A 14,743-nucleotide genomic window follows, 5' to 3' on the forward strand; every position below is an offset into this window, starting at 1 on the left:
ACTATTAAGATTGCTAGACTAGCTTGTGGTCCCATGGGTGACAGCTAGTTTGTAATACTATTCACGGTATTATCCATGAAGAGAGGTGGCCATGTAAATCAGTACTGAATATATTTTAAGAGAATGCTAAGCTCTCTGCAATGCTCATCAAGTATTCCATTAGATGTCCTACATTTTCCAGCTGCCATGCATTTAGGAAGGGTCACTGACCAGTACTGGCCAATGCAGAGTAGCTCAAATGACATGTGTGTCTCCTTCAGGCTGAACATAAGGAGTGGATGAGAGTCTTCTGTGGGTTCTCTTCTGTGTGGTGACTTAGCAATCTTGTGTTATGATTACAAACCACAAGACTGAAGATTAATGCAGCCTGAATCCCTGAGTCTGTGGCCTCGGGGAGTCTCCTGAACCCTCAGAGGAATTCATATGAATGGTAAGTAAACCTTTGCTGTGTAAAGCCACTGAAATTTGGGGGCTCTTTGTTACTACAGCATAACTCAGTCTAGCTTGATGAATACATTCTAGAAGAGCCTTTCTAAAAGATTTTTGACCACCACCAACAGTAAGAAATATTTACCTTGTGAGCCAATACACACACATGCACACACACACATTCTCGTTTTCTACACACACACACACAGAACAAATATTTCAAGAAACAATACTCACTAATATGCATGATCTATTCTATTCCAGTTTCGTTTCGTTTCCATTCTGTTTTCTATTTCAAAATGTTAGTCTTTTTTTTACAACTTGTTAATGGCATATAACTTGAGTTTGAAAAATGCTGCTGTAGATCATAATTGGTATGTGATTTATCTGCTAATTAAAAATCTCTCAGGCAAATTTATGAAAGCAGGCTTTTTAGATCTCTTTTTGGCAACTTTTTATTATCTGCTCTTAGAATGGATGAAAGTGTTTTTATGTAATATATATCACATCCCACATAGTTTCTGGAAGGTAATGTTTTATTGTTGAGTCTCCTAATTTACAACATGTCTTTTTAAATTTACTTATAAAATGTTGTCACAGGGTGTAACAATGTTAACTTGATTAATTCACTTATTTTCATTTTTTAAAATAAATGATTATAAATAACTGTCTCTTGCATTAGGATCATCGTAAAAACCTCACTAGCTAGACATATTTTTGTGTTAATACTGGTGCAAAAAATGAAATAGAGACCAAATATTTTTATATAGCACTATATATATTTTTATATACTGTATACTCATATCAAAACTTGCCATTTCTATTAAGAAGCTGATAAGTTACTCTCTAATTTCATAAATTATACCACAGCTGTGAAAATATGGACAACTATTTTATATTTTCGCTGCTATATAAGACATTTAATGTTTATACAGAAAGCTGCAAAATTACAGAGGTGATGCAATGGGGATCAATGAACATTTTCACCTGAATTTCCACCGGCCTTTTTCTTCAGCCAGAATCATCTTGATATTCTCTGAATATTCTTTAAGAGATGAATATGGTGTCGGTTTCTTCAATAAATACACATACACACATTTTAGGTATATGTGTGTATATACATTTATACAAGTGTATATATATATACATACATACACACATGTATATAGTCTACATATGTATATATATCTCTGTGTGCACCTACACACATATGCACACATAATGTCCTTTGGTTTATTTTCAGACTGTTAATATGAAATGAATTTTTGATGGTTTCCATTAATTTTTTTCTTTAAATCTAAACTGGTTTAAAAAGACCTTTGCAACAGGTAATAAACTTCTTTTAAAAATCATAAATATTATTACATTTTAAAGCATTATATAGAGAAGGTCATACGGTGTTAGAGAAGACAGAAATTCATGCCAATATGGGGGGGTGGAGAAAAGAAAGAAAATGGGTTTTCCAGAGTTTTCTCTTAAAGTCGCCACCTTCAAGGAATGGAACTTAGTGCCCTTGTGTTGCTGGCTTTAAGGAAAAGAACTCTGAGCTTAGCTACACGCTCCTATGGGAAGGGAGAAATGCAGCCAGAAGTGGTTGATCAGTCTTGGGAATCAAATCAAACCAATAAAGGGGCCAATCCTTGGGGAGAAAAACAAAGCGATGACGGGTCCAATAAAAAGCATTTCCATTTGGTAATGAAATGGTGCTGTGTCTTTTGGGGTCGACAGGGGGAGGAGTGTGTCACCTTTGGGTTGCTTGTTAAACATCTTCACAGATTGTTTAGTTGTCAAGATGGTGACTGTGTGCTTTCCCTAAGGAGGTCTTCTCTTGCTTCCTTCAGCCTCATGTTGCTGGAGGATGGGTCAGCATTTCCCCCCTTTGGCAGAAGAAACTCCACACAAATGGAGGGTCCACATCTTCAAACATGCCCCCTTCACTCTTTACACACCTCTTCCAGAATGGAGGCCATTTCCCCAACACATCAAAGAATCACAACCATATGTTTTAGAAATCAAAGCCCAAGTATATGTGTGCCCAAAATACTCATCTCGCTTCTCACTTACATCAGATTCAGAAGCTCCAAAGTGATTTAGGAAGAGGAACGTTCCTGTGTTCTAAGCCACTGAGCTATTCTTTCCTAGACATGTTGCCAGGCTTGCCTCACCTTATTTCTTTTGGATAGCTATGTGAGGAACCCCAGAAAATTGGGGCTGGGATGAATTCTATACAAACTGAGTTAATTTGGGCTTCTCTAGCAGATCCTACCATAACAGAACAGCAGCTGGTGAAAAGGACAGCCATGCTACTTAGGTTTCATATGGATCACGCTGGCTGAGTAGGACAAGTTATGCTGTTGGCGTCAGTGGTACGATTTCCAATGCTCGTGCTTTTTGACTCTTTCTTCCCCAGCCAGTGATTAGGGCTGTCATGGATGGCGTCTTTTGCATCACACCACCTTCATCTACGTCACTGAAAAATCTTGCTAAGTTCAAAACATTTTTCCCCAAAGGACTTACAGCATCTGTTGTGCTTTAGAGACTCAGAGCTCACCTTCTGTTATTATCTTTCTCTTTTTATGTAACAGGTCCTCAATTGAGACCATGAATAAACGTTCTTGGAGTCACTGAGTGTGACTTTTTAAATGCCTTCTCTTCTCAGATATGAACAAAATGGAGGAGGAAGCTGTCCCAGTTTTGTTTGCTGGCTATCACCTATTTGAATGACACAAATAAAGAACTTTAGAGTCACAAATAGGACATAGGTTTTGGTGGGAACACTGTATTTGGGGCATGGAAGTAAAAAGATTGTGTCCATTGTGATGAAAAGAATCATTGACAGTGAGCGAAGCTTCAGATCAAGAAGTTGGAATAGCTTATGTGAGGGTGACAGTAATTGCTAGGTTCCTGACAGAGTGTGGCCCGAGGACAGAGAGGCAGAGATGGGGGACGGAGGGAGGCGGTCGAGGCCCGGCTGCCGCGCTAGTTCTTGTGCAGGATGCTTTTCAGGCTTCTCTCCACGGCTTCGTCCAGCTCCTCTTCTAGCTCCTCCTTCTTGGACATGGCCAGCTTGGACTGGTAATCCCTTACAACCTGGTCGATGTAAGGGGCGCTCTGCGTGCCATGCAGCATCAGTGTCCACTCCTTCAGCACCCCCTTCTGGGGTGTGCTCCCGACAAACCCCAGCTCCAGGGTCCAGGTTCCTCGGGCATCTTCCCCCCAAGTGTGGGTGGTCATGAAAGGCCACTTGTCAAAGCCCACCTTGGAGTCGTCATCCCTTGGACGCCGGCTCAGCAAAATGGACTTGGTGCCCATCGGGGAAGTCATGTTGATGTTCAGGTCTCCTCTCCTGGTGGCATTGACTGTGATGACAGCTTGGACGTGCTCAAGGTAGCGGACGAAATTTTCTTTCCCCTCACACGCATCAGTGGTGAGGCTCAGCACCAGCTTTCCAGTGGATGGTATTTTCCTAAGGGCAAAGTGATGAGGAGATATGGTAAGGGACGGGCACACTATACTTAGGGTTTGGAGGCAGCTTCGGCTACCAGGAAGAGCAGGGGCTTAGGGGTTAATCAGACACACCAGCGGTGTGAGCCTGAGCACCTTACCTATGCCCCTTGCCTATACCTTCTGTGTGGAAGGGAAATGTAGCAGATGCTGCTCAAGCCCATCTCACTTCTTCCACGCCCCTTCCGAGTTCACCTGCAGCTGCAGCTCCCATGTATTCTGACTGCTTCCCACCTCAGGTATCAGCATCTCTGGGCTGCTCTCCTGGAGCTTTCCCCCACACCATGGGAGCCTGCTCAGCCGATGTGCAGGGCAGCCCCAAAGTGTCAGGGATTGAACCCCTCAGGGACCACCCCATACCAGTGATTTGGATAGAAAGTGATAGATGAACATACCCTGGCATCCCTGTTCCTCAGTGGGACAACTCAATGTCCCCAGTGGGATTGAGCCTGTCGCCCACTGTGGCAACTTGCTCATCAATGCACTCCTGACTGGTTCTTTTCCTTCTCCCTGTCTCACATCTCTAGTCCTTACTGGCTTTTCCTGGGATCATCTTTCAAAAAATTGTCAGCACCCAAGTCTTACTTCTGGGTCTACTTTTGGGACAACCCAGGCTGAGACAGGATCTCATAATGCCTTTCTTTTGAAGTGCTAAGTATCTTGATAAATAGAAGTTGTTGTTACTGTGATTGTTATTACCATCATAGAAAAAGCTGAAATGGGGTTAATTAATCCTAGTGAAGGAGCATCCCTTGAAAGATCAGGGGAATTTGGAAGCCTCTTTGGTCACAGAGTTGGAGCCCCATGGAGGGTCAGCCTAAACATTCTTCAGCTGACTTTCCACGCAACCAGTCTCCTTCCTGGATATGGCCTCCCTTGAAGGCAAGACGCTCAAAAGTTCTTGCATCAGAAACATCATAAAGTAAACTACATTAAACTGCACAGTGTAATGGAAAGACTCCAGACTTCGGGAATAAACCTATTTGGGTTGGAATTCTCTTCTATGCTTATTGGTCAGGAGAGCTTGGGCAAATTATTTAAATACTTTGAAGTCTCACTGTCATCATGGATGGGTTTTGTGAGATTAAATCAGACCACGTGTGAGAACATGGAGCACAGTGCCCTGATCATGGTACTGGCTCCCCTTCTGTGGGCTTTTCCCTGTGTGAGTATCTTCCCTTGACACGATATTTTATTTTGGAGCATAAAATGGTGGGTGTTTTAAAACACACATCTTGTAGATCCCGTCTATGAAAAGATGATCACACACCCAGCTCAGAGCCAAGCCTTGGTACTGCATGACCCTTGGAACCAAAGCCACAAACCTGGGAGGGCTTGTTGAAGCTTAACCTGTAGCTCATTGGTAAAGTCAATACTCTCCTGAGGAACTTTCAAAATATATGCTTTAATAGTTTCATGGAGTGCTGCTTTATAGGCACTCTGCATAGATGCTGATGCTGAATGATGCGTGAGATACCCACTGGCCATGGAGATCTGGTGGTGGTGGTGGAGGTGGGGTACCACGCTCTGGGGAAATCATCCAGTTTAGTGGAGAGCAAGCATGAGGCCAGGTCTGGAAGTCAGAGTATGCAAGGTTGCTAGCTAGATCTCTCAAAAAAAGATGCTATTTATTCACAACAGGGTCAGAAACATAACAGGTGAGCTGATATATGACCAACAATCATTTGGGCTCTAGCCCATAGGTAGAGAGCTATGTGGGTAGAATGAAGGTCCAGTTATGGGCAAAGCATTTGGAACTATCTGAGCTCCTTTTCCTTACCTGTACAATGGAGATATTAATCTTCCTACACTTAAGAATTGCTCTGCAGATAAAATATAGATCCACACTCATATACATCATATATTCACAAATATCTAGACCAGAGTTAGCCAACAGAACTTTCTGCAATGATGGAAATGTTCTATATCTGCACCGTCCAATACTGTAGTCACTGGCCACATGTGGCTATGGGGCATTTGAAACATGACAAGTGTAAGGAACTGAATTTTTAATTAAATTTAATTTTAATAATTAATTTAAATTTAATTTTATTAAACAGCCATCTGTGGCTAGTTGCTTCTTTACTGGATAGCACAGATCTAAATTATTTGCCTATGTTCAGTTTGAACCTGATGCCACCACATCCACTCATTAGAAAATTTCCCAGGCTTCTGTTGTAAGCACATTCTGTTTTTGTCATGGCTCACAGGCTCCAGGAAAAGCAGCGGGGAAAACTGTGGATCCTGTTCTGCAGGTTTTCTGGCCACTTTGATGGAGGCTTCTGGAACGTCCATACCTCAGGTATGAGTGAAATGCCACATTTTACTGCTGAGATTCTACACAGACAGGCAGGCAGGTCCAGAATGGAGGCTTTCCTTTTAGAGTGGAGCCTCAGGGATTCTGGAACTCTCCAAGAAGCACAGCTGGAGGGAACAGAGGATGATGGCAGGGCCCACAGCAGGAAGAGACCCTGGCTCCGAGTCCTGTGTTGAGTTTGAGCCCCTTTCCTATCATTCAGGCCAGGCCACCTTGAGAAATTCAAGAAGCAAACTCACAAGCCAACAACTAAAGACTGTTACCCTGAGTAATAGTCACTCTGGGTATTACAAAGCATCGCTAGTCATTTGTCAAATGCAATACTCCCTATTATCACAAGGATTCAAAACACAAGCTGGATTCTAAAAAAAAAAGAAACAAAACCATTTTTTTTTTTTTTTAAATCTCCATTTGCACCCAGGGCACTTATGCACTGGAGTTCACCAAGTGACAGTCCCTTTACAAGTCAATTCACAGAATCTCTGGCAGAAAAGTGACATTGCTTCCCCAGGGGAAAACTGGAAATATTTCTTCGATTGGCTAAGAACCAGAGATGGGACAGCCACTGTAGCTGGGAATCAGATCCACAGCCCGCATGCAATGGGGGTTCCCCTAAATGAACGAGAGCCGAGATGATCTCTTAGGATAGAAGGAGAGAAATCTGTTTTGGACCAAACCAGAGACGACCTTCACGCCCACCATGGCTACGGCGGGGCTTCAGTAGATGCAGTCTCTCACCCAGATTCCCTCAACAGCCGCTTTGAGCTTCGACTACTGACTCTCGGCTACCCCCTTCCCTGCAGAAGAGAGGAAACTAGAGCCTAGGCTGTCTGTTGTGTGGCCTAAGGGATGAGGGAGTGTGTTTATGAGAGGGCTGGAGGCAGGGATGAAGGAGGCTGAGACAGGACTGGCATTTTGTCTTCATCTTGGAAAGCAGAAGACAGATTGGAGTGGGCACAGACATACCACTTTGTGTTAGGAGTCAAAAACTGTCTCAGTAGCCTTGGGGTTGGGGTGTGTGCAGGGGCTGGAGGCCATTCCAAGGGGAGTCTGGCTTGTTTAGTGCCGTGAAGGTGTCATCTGCTTGTAAAACTCGGCCATCGCTGCCCTGCCATGTGAACTGCCCACTGAATGCAGGGGGAGTAGCCCCTGAGAGAGCAGTGGATTCTTCTTGGAATGTTAAGTCACTTAGAAATGAAATTAAAAGGCTGGGGTGAATTCCAGAGGAGGCAAGCTTGGAAGAGAAAGAACGCCATTCCTCCTCTCTCAGGGAGGTTTCTTGGCGGGCACAACGGCGTTGGGAGAGCGGAGGAACAGTATCTGCCAGGTGTTTCTTACTACTTTTTTTTTTTGCTCGCTTGTATTCCTGATTTTCCTACAGTGACCCTATTTTGCTTTTATAAGAAAAGCAATACAATCCATCCTTATTTTAAAGGAAAAGCAAATCCTTATTTGCTCAGGAAAGTCAATTGTAAGGTTGAAATAGGGGCGCCTGGGTGGTTCAGTCCGTTAAGCGTCCGACTCTTGATTTTCGCTCAGGTCAGGATCTCCGGGTCATGAGATGGAACCCTGTGTCAGCCTCCACGCTGGGATTGGAGTCTGCTTGAGATTCTCTCTCTCCCTCTTCCTCTGCCCCTCCCACCCCCCTGGCGTGTGCGCGCATATGCACTAGGGCTTGCGCTCCAAAAAAAAAAAAAAAAAAAAAAGGTTGAAATAGGAGATGGTTGTTTGTGGAACCAAAAGAGACTCTGCTTAGATCCTCAGTCATACAGACCACGTTCCAGAACTCATTTGCTACAAAAAGTGAGGTACCCATCAAGAGTTGTGAGCTACTCTCTGAAATTTTAGAGAGTATGTACAGAAGCCTCATGTTCAAGTCCTATAAAAGACAAACTTGGGAACCTGAGGATGGCTTATATATTCATTGCACATTGTTGCAAATAAGTGGTCAGTTGCCTGGTGTCTAGAATTAGGCCCTGCTTCCCAGGGGACACCTGTGCAATGCTCTCTGTGTTCTGAAGCCTCAACTGTATGATAAAAATAATTAGTTATGATGCGACAGTTGTTTTATTAGAATAATAACAATAGTGCTACTAACGGCCACCCTTGAGGGTCTAAGACGTCAGCTCTGTGGCCATTACAGAAGAACACTTAACAGGTGGGCTCCACGATGTTTTCTCTTTCCCAGGTAACAGCTGCAGGTGGGCATCAACTCACACAAGATAAACCACGGCTCGGCCGTGACCCATCTATGGTCCCATAGCTGGTTCGGCGCCGGGCACACCCTCTTCTCTCTCTGCCATGCTGCATCTGGCATCCCCACCAGGCTTTAACATCTACTTCCAAATTCACTTAAAATTCACAGTTTGCTACAGCCTCAGTGGCGCGGAGTGAACGTCGCTCTTGGGTGCAGGGGAGGGTGGGCACGGTCTGTGCCCAACAGCGCACTCCGCGCTTCAGCACTGGGGGGACACGCGGCTGCCCCTGGCCTGTGAGCAGGCCTGGCTTCGCTCTGCTCACCGCACACGGCTGGTTCTGTGTAGACACTCATGGCCAGTTGTATTTTTCCTTCGTATTTTTGTTGAGCACCCTTCACTGACTCTGCTGATAAAGTCGCTTTAGAAAATTGCTTTTCAAATTGGCTGCTTCTCTGGGAAGATTATTGCCGAGGAAACCTATAAACCTGACAGTTGGCACGCACCCTGCTCGGGGGCTGTTTCTGTGCAGCCCTGCACGTCCTAGCAACTGGCTGTTGATGCCCCTGTCCCGGCCCCTCAGGAGTGTGATTCACGGTGACAAGGGCCTTCTCTGCCCAGCGGCCTTGGGCACTGCCCTAAGGACCAAGCTGTACCAGCCTCTGAGTTCTGCAACAAGCCCACCTGCCCTAGAGCTCACTCACTTGCATCCGAGAATGAAATTCAGGTGTGGGGCTGATGAGGGTGCAGAAGGTGCCCAGGGGACACAGAGTCCTTCCAACAAGGCTGTCCTCCATCCCCAGTCCCCCTGGCTGGTCTGCTGGTCCTCACTGCCAACACTTAGCCGTCTTCCTTGTACCCAGGCGCTGCTGGCCGAACATTCACTCATTCAGAAAATATCTCCCACGGGACTACTGGGTGCCAGGTGCTGTTCTAGGCATTGAGGATCTAGGAGTGAACAAGACACACTAGGTTCTTGTCCCCATGGAGGGCCCAATTCTGGTCCATGCTCAAATAGCTTTCCAGTTTCCTTTCATTGTAAGTCAGGCTGCTGATACTGGATAAAGTTCCTAGCTAGTTGTGAGCTGCTGGGCCTCGCGTACCCTAACTGTAACATGATAGCCTTCTTGTCTCTGGCTCCAAATTCAACATTTATGGGGACTACGACAGAATGTTACATGTACTCAGAAACTGAGAAACTGTCTTTTGTCACAGCTGATGTTCTCTGCCTTGCTCTCCTCCCTCCCCCTACCTCACAAATGCACAGAGCTTGAGGATCATGAAGGATCCATCCTTGTCTGCGGCGGCCTCAGAAGAGAAGGTCCGCTATCAACACCTACCTTGACTAAGCTGACTGTTCCCCTAAACGCTGCAACTGTTACCACCTTTCTGTTAATTGTGGATGGAGCTAACTGTGGATAATGCTCCCGGGGCACGGCGCATGAGCGATGTGTGGGCCCCTGCCTGAGCTTCTGGAGAGGAGCAAACACCATACGCTTTTCCCTCTTGCCAAGTCCTTTTCTGTAAATCTCTCCCTCTTTGCAGCAAGGGAAGGAGGTCCCAGGCCCAGGGCTTTGGCGGACTTTGGAGTTGCTGGTTCTGGGAACTAGAAGCATTTACTCTGTCTTCCTGAGCTTCCCCTTCTCTCACCTGTGGATGAGAGTAGCAACACCAACCTCCTGTGGGAGAAAAGTGTTGCCTGACCAGGCGACAGTCGGAGAGCAGCGCTTAGTAGGTGGCAGCACCGTGCCTGCACGTTCCCAGGGCCACCTGAGGGAGCCCTCAGGGCTGCTGGAGTGTCCTGCTGTCTGTGTGGGGGGAGCGAGTGGTGGACCCGCGCGCAGGGGGCGCTGGGGGAGGCACAGGCTAAGCGGACTGGCCCCAACTCTCCTTCAGGCTCGACTTCTGGACACCCTTTCACAGAGTTTTATTCAATTCACACCTCCCGTTCTGTATGCATTATTTAGCATCCTTCCTGGGACGGTGTAACTACCAGATGGGCATCAGAGCTGAGCCGTCCAAGATGGCAGCCACCAGCCGCATATGGCTACTGGAACTTAAACTAAAGTTAGGTCAAATGAGCCACATTTCTAGTGCTCCCTAGCCACGAGTTATCGTACTGGACACCCAGATACAGAACATTTCCACCGTGGTACCAAGTCTCCCGGGCCTTCCAAATCATGCAAAGAATTGTTTTGAACTCTAACGAGGGCAGTACAGTGGTCAATGCCCATTGAATATTGACTTTGGATTTACCCTTCCCTTTCCCATTTGGACGGAGGTTCTCAGTCTTATCTCCGTTTGGCCACCCTGTTTGTAGACTCTGGCAGTGACAGGCTCTCCAGGACAGCAGTTATGGAGTTTGGGGGGGAGTGGGCACACCTGCTAGGTGGGGTTTCAGAGTCTCCAGGGAAGGTCTTACTGGAGGAAGTCCCTTCTGATATGTGCTGAGCCTCACTTCCTCTCCAGTGGGGGATCACTGAGATATACTGAGAAGCCCCTCAAGCGGTGGGGTGCTGACATCAGAATGCCTGGGTAATCCCAGTTTGGCTGCTCCACAGCTAGGTCTTCTTCGGTGTGTCCTTTCTCCTCATTTGTAATGACACTGTCCAGCTGTCTGATGTAGTGCTTAATGTAGGGCGCGAGGGCACAGTAGGAGCTCCCTAAGGCCGATGTCATCTAATGAAACAAACTGGGGTTTACAGAAGGGCTTTGTTTCAAGTCCTGGTCGGACCTTTGTAACCTTGAGCACATTTCTTGTGCTTTCTGCATCTCGGCTTCCTCCCCTGTTTTGAGGTAACAATGATTGTACATACCTCCTGGACTTACAAGGATGAAATACAGATAGTTTATGTAAAAGGCCTCACACCAGCTACCTAGGAGGCACTTCTCCCTGAGACCCAACGTGGGACCACTTTGCTATTCACACTGCAAAATATTCATACCCTGCCTGTGTGAAGTAAGGCGCACCCTCAACAAGCGGGCTGGCTAGGAAGCTTAGGCAGATGTAAAGCACATGGCACATAGTAGGTGCCCAATAAAAACTAATTGTTTCATTTACCCAGATGTATACATCAAAACTCAAGTAATACATTTAAGGTCTGTGCATTTCATCGTATGTAAACAATATCTCAATTGAAAATAATGATAAGAATTGCTGTTTCCATCTTACTGATGAATCACTGAGGAGAGAAATGAAATAAAAAGGGGTCCTCGTTGTCCAATCCTCTTGCCGTGATGGGAAGTTAAAAGGGAAGTAGATGCAGGTGACCAGCATGGTGGTTTCTGTGTAAACTCCTCACTCAAATCCCTCCAGATGGCTATCCATCTCACTCAGCATCACATCAAGTCCCTATGTTGCCTCACAAGTAGAACAAATAAGTAAATCGTGTTATAGTCACATAACAGGACATTATTTAGCAACAAGAATAAATGAACTACAAGTACACACTAAACATGGTCGAAGCATTCTGAGCTAAAGAATCTAGACATAAAGGAGAAGATAGTGTCTGATTCCATTTATATTAAGTACAAAATGGGCAAAATAATCTATGGAGTTTTAAGGTTACTCTTGGGGAGACAATGATGGAAGGGGACACAAGAGGCTTCTGGGATATTGGTTATGCTCATGGCCTGTTTACAGATCTGGGACCTGGTTACACTGGTTGACTTGTGCACTCAAAAATAATGGTGTAAGCCATCGAAATAGTAAAGGATCATACCTAAAACCAGGGGTTTCGAGTCTCCTAATGGTGTTCTGAGTCTCCTAATGGTGTTCTATGTACTTGGGGCTCCCTGGAGTTGTGCCACTCTACAGCTCTGCCTGGAAACTGGTTGTCCCTGACTCAAATCCAGTGCATCTCAAGCTGACAGAGAGGGAATTTGATATTGTTGCCCAGGCCATGGCACCCTCTCTGGGATACTTTCCACATGCACTTACTCAGGGTCCTGCACGGAGCCTCCCACACAGTGGAATCTCTCAGGCACGGTTTTCCAGTCTTTAGCCATTTTCACCATGGCGCCCGCATCAAGGACCCCATAGCCAAAGAGGTGATTAAACTCCAGGCCAACCCCATTCCTCCGCCATTGATGGACCTCGTCGTGAAGCTGATTCCGTTTGGAGGTGAGCACAGTCAGATGCTGCATGTCTCTCCAGGTCAGACCCAGGCTGGATACCGGAGGCAGAGAGATTCAAGAACAGGATATGGGGGGAGGGCACACGGTGGGAGAGAGAGGGAGAGAGACACAATGACTAAGATAGACCATAGACCCCTTGTAGGATTTTGGAACATCTATGAACCCCCAAGTCAAGGGAGGATTTCCATGCACCATTTAGGACCATTATACATATAAATTTAAAAATCTTGCCTTTCTTACATAAATAAATTTACTTTAAATGCACATTCTAACACACACCAGAATGGCTGAAATGAAAAAGACCGACAATACTAAGTGCTGGCAGAGACGTGAAGCAACTGGAACTCATACATTTGCAGACAGGAGTGTAAATTACTGCAAACATTTTGGAAAACTGTTTGGCTGTATATTCTCATGCTGTCCAAGTATCTAAGCTATGGCCTAGAATTCCATTCCTAGGTATGCATCCAACAAAAATGTGTGTATATGTCCACCTGACATGTGTACTGGAATGTTCATAGGCCCAAACTACAAAGCCCCCAAATGCCCATCCACAATAAAATGAATAAACCAATGGAGATGTATTTGTAGGATGTGAAATACTGTCCTAGGATAAGAACAAATGAATTATAGCTACTCTGAATAATACAAATGGATCTTGCAAATAGAACATCAACCTAAAGAAGCCAGACCCGGTAGAGAACATACTGTATTATTCCATTTGTTTAAAGTATAAAAACAGGCCCAAGTAATCTGTGCTGTTAACAGTCAGGTTAGTGGTTAGTCTTGGGTTGGGGGATTGGATGGTGGTGCAAGGGGGCTTCTGGGTGCTGGCAGTGCTCTGTTTCTTGATCTCGATGTTGGCTACATGGATGTGTTCCATTTGTGAAAATGAGGCTGTCATTTCTTCAATGGCAGAGACTGTATCTTCAGCATATTTGTATCCCCAGTGCCCAGCACAACAGCCCTTGGAACACTGTCCAGTGAATAAACAAATCTGTTTATAGGTGCTACTGTCTTGGGAAATCAGTGTCTAGTATTATTCATTGTCTGCGTTTTTCAAAGTGCAAGTCAGACCCATTTGTGGGCCAGGAAATCAACTTACTGCATAGATTATCTACCTGGGCTGCACATTAAAATCTTCTGGTGAGGATATTTAAAATCCCATTGCTTAGGCCACATCTTAGATCAATTAAGGTCAGAATATCTGGGAGTGGGACCCAGGCTTTGGAAATTGTGAACACAGTAGTAGACAGACAGCTAAGCTTGAGAACCAGTGATTTAATGAACGGGACTATCATTAAAAAATGAACAGAATAGAACAGAAAAGAGTAACAGTGTGGATTGCATGTAATACAGGAAACTATTTTTCATGAAATGGTGTGTGTGTGTGTGTGTGTGTGGTGTTGGGTTGCAATGCAAAATTTATTTTAAATCAAAAAGCTGGACAAACCCTGCACTATGGTTCTTTTTGGAAGTCAAATAATTCAAAAGACTAGGAAAAACGTAACTCATTTGATAAAATTTCAGCACATGCAGCATTCATTGGTTTGAAGCTTTGAATCATAGCCAAAAGATGCCGATGATTCATGTACTCTTGCAGTGTAGACCTTCAGTGGTTAAAGAGAAAGTTTCAAGGAAGGCCACTGCTTATTTGAGAAATTTATAAACATATCTTGGACATATGGTCCCTAGGACCCAAGTGAATGGTGTGAAATTTCAAAAGTTGATTATGGCAGAAAGCTCGGTATTTTGCCAGAGTGGGATTCTGAATTCATTAAATACAGAAGTGTTGATAAATGAGAATCTGGTGATCTCGAGATGATCTGGCTGGCAGGTGGATTATCTACCATCTTTGCTAAGGGTTTGGCCACAAAAATGTGCTACGCTTCCTGGAGCTTGGAGAGGGATGTTAGACATTGGAGGTAGACATTTCTCCGTGGATTTATTCTCATGGGGTCCATGAGAGAGACAGAGAGAACAGTCAGAACCAAGATCTTCTACTTCTAGAATAAATCAGAGATAGTCCATATTCTCATGTAATTGAGTTGGTGACACTGTTTGACCAGCCATTTATGTGTGTCTGAGAGGTAAAACTAAGTCCCTACTGATTCCGCCTTCTGAGCAATTTCAGAATTGACAGATTACACTACGGTGTGAA

At 45.0% G+C, this 14,743-nt stretch overlaps 1 protein-coding gene across 1 annotated transcript in view; it reads right to left on the reverse strand.

The window, feature by feature from the left end:
• Nucleotides 1–947: 947 nt before the first annotated feature.
• Nucleotides 948–14,743, reverse strand: part of PCSK2 (proprotein convertase subtilisin/kexin type 2) — a 271,902-nt gene continuing 258,106 nt past the window's right edge. Inside the window, exons 11-12 of the mRNA XM_036120511.2 lie at nt 12,386–12,613; nt 948–3,895 (exon numbers count right to left, since the gene is read on the reverse strand). Of these exons, the coding sequence (XP_035976404.1) occupies nt 3,409–3,895; nt 12,386–12,613 (715 nt within the window). The 3' untranslated portion in view covers nt 948–3,408. The remainder of the gene's footprint in view (nt 3,896–12,385; nt 12,614–14,743) is intronic.

This window comes from Halichoerus grypus, chromosome 10, assembly GCF_964656455.1.
Source record: "Halichoerus grypus chromosome 10, mHalGry1.hap1.1, whole genome shotgun sequence".
NCBI classification, from domain to species: domain Eukaryota; kingdom Metazoa; phylum Chordata; class Mammalia; order Carnivora; family Phocidae; genus Halichoerus; species Halichoerus grypus.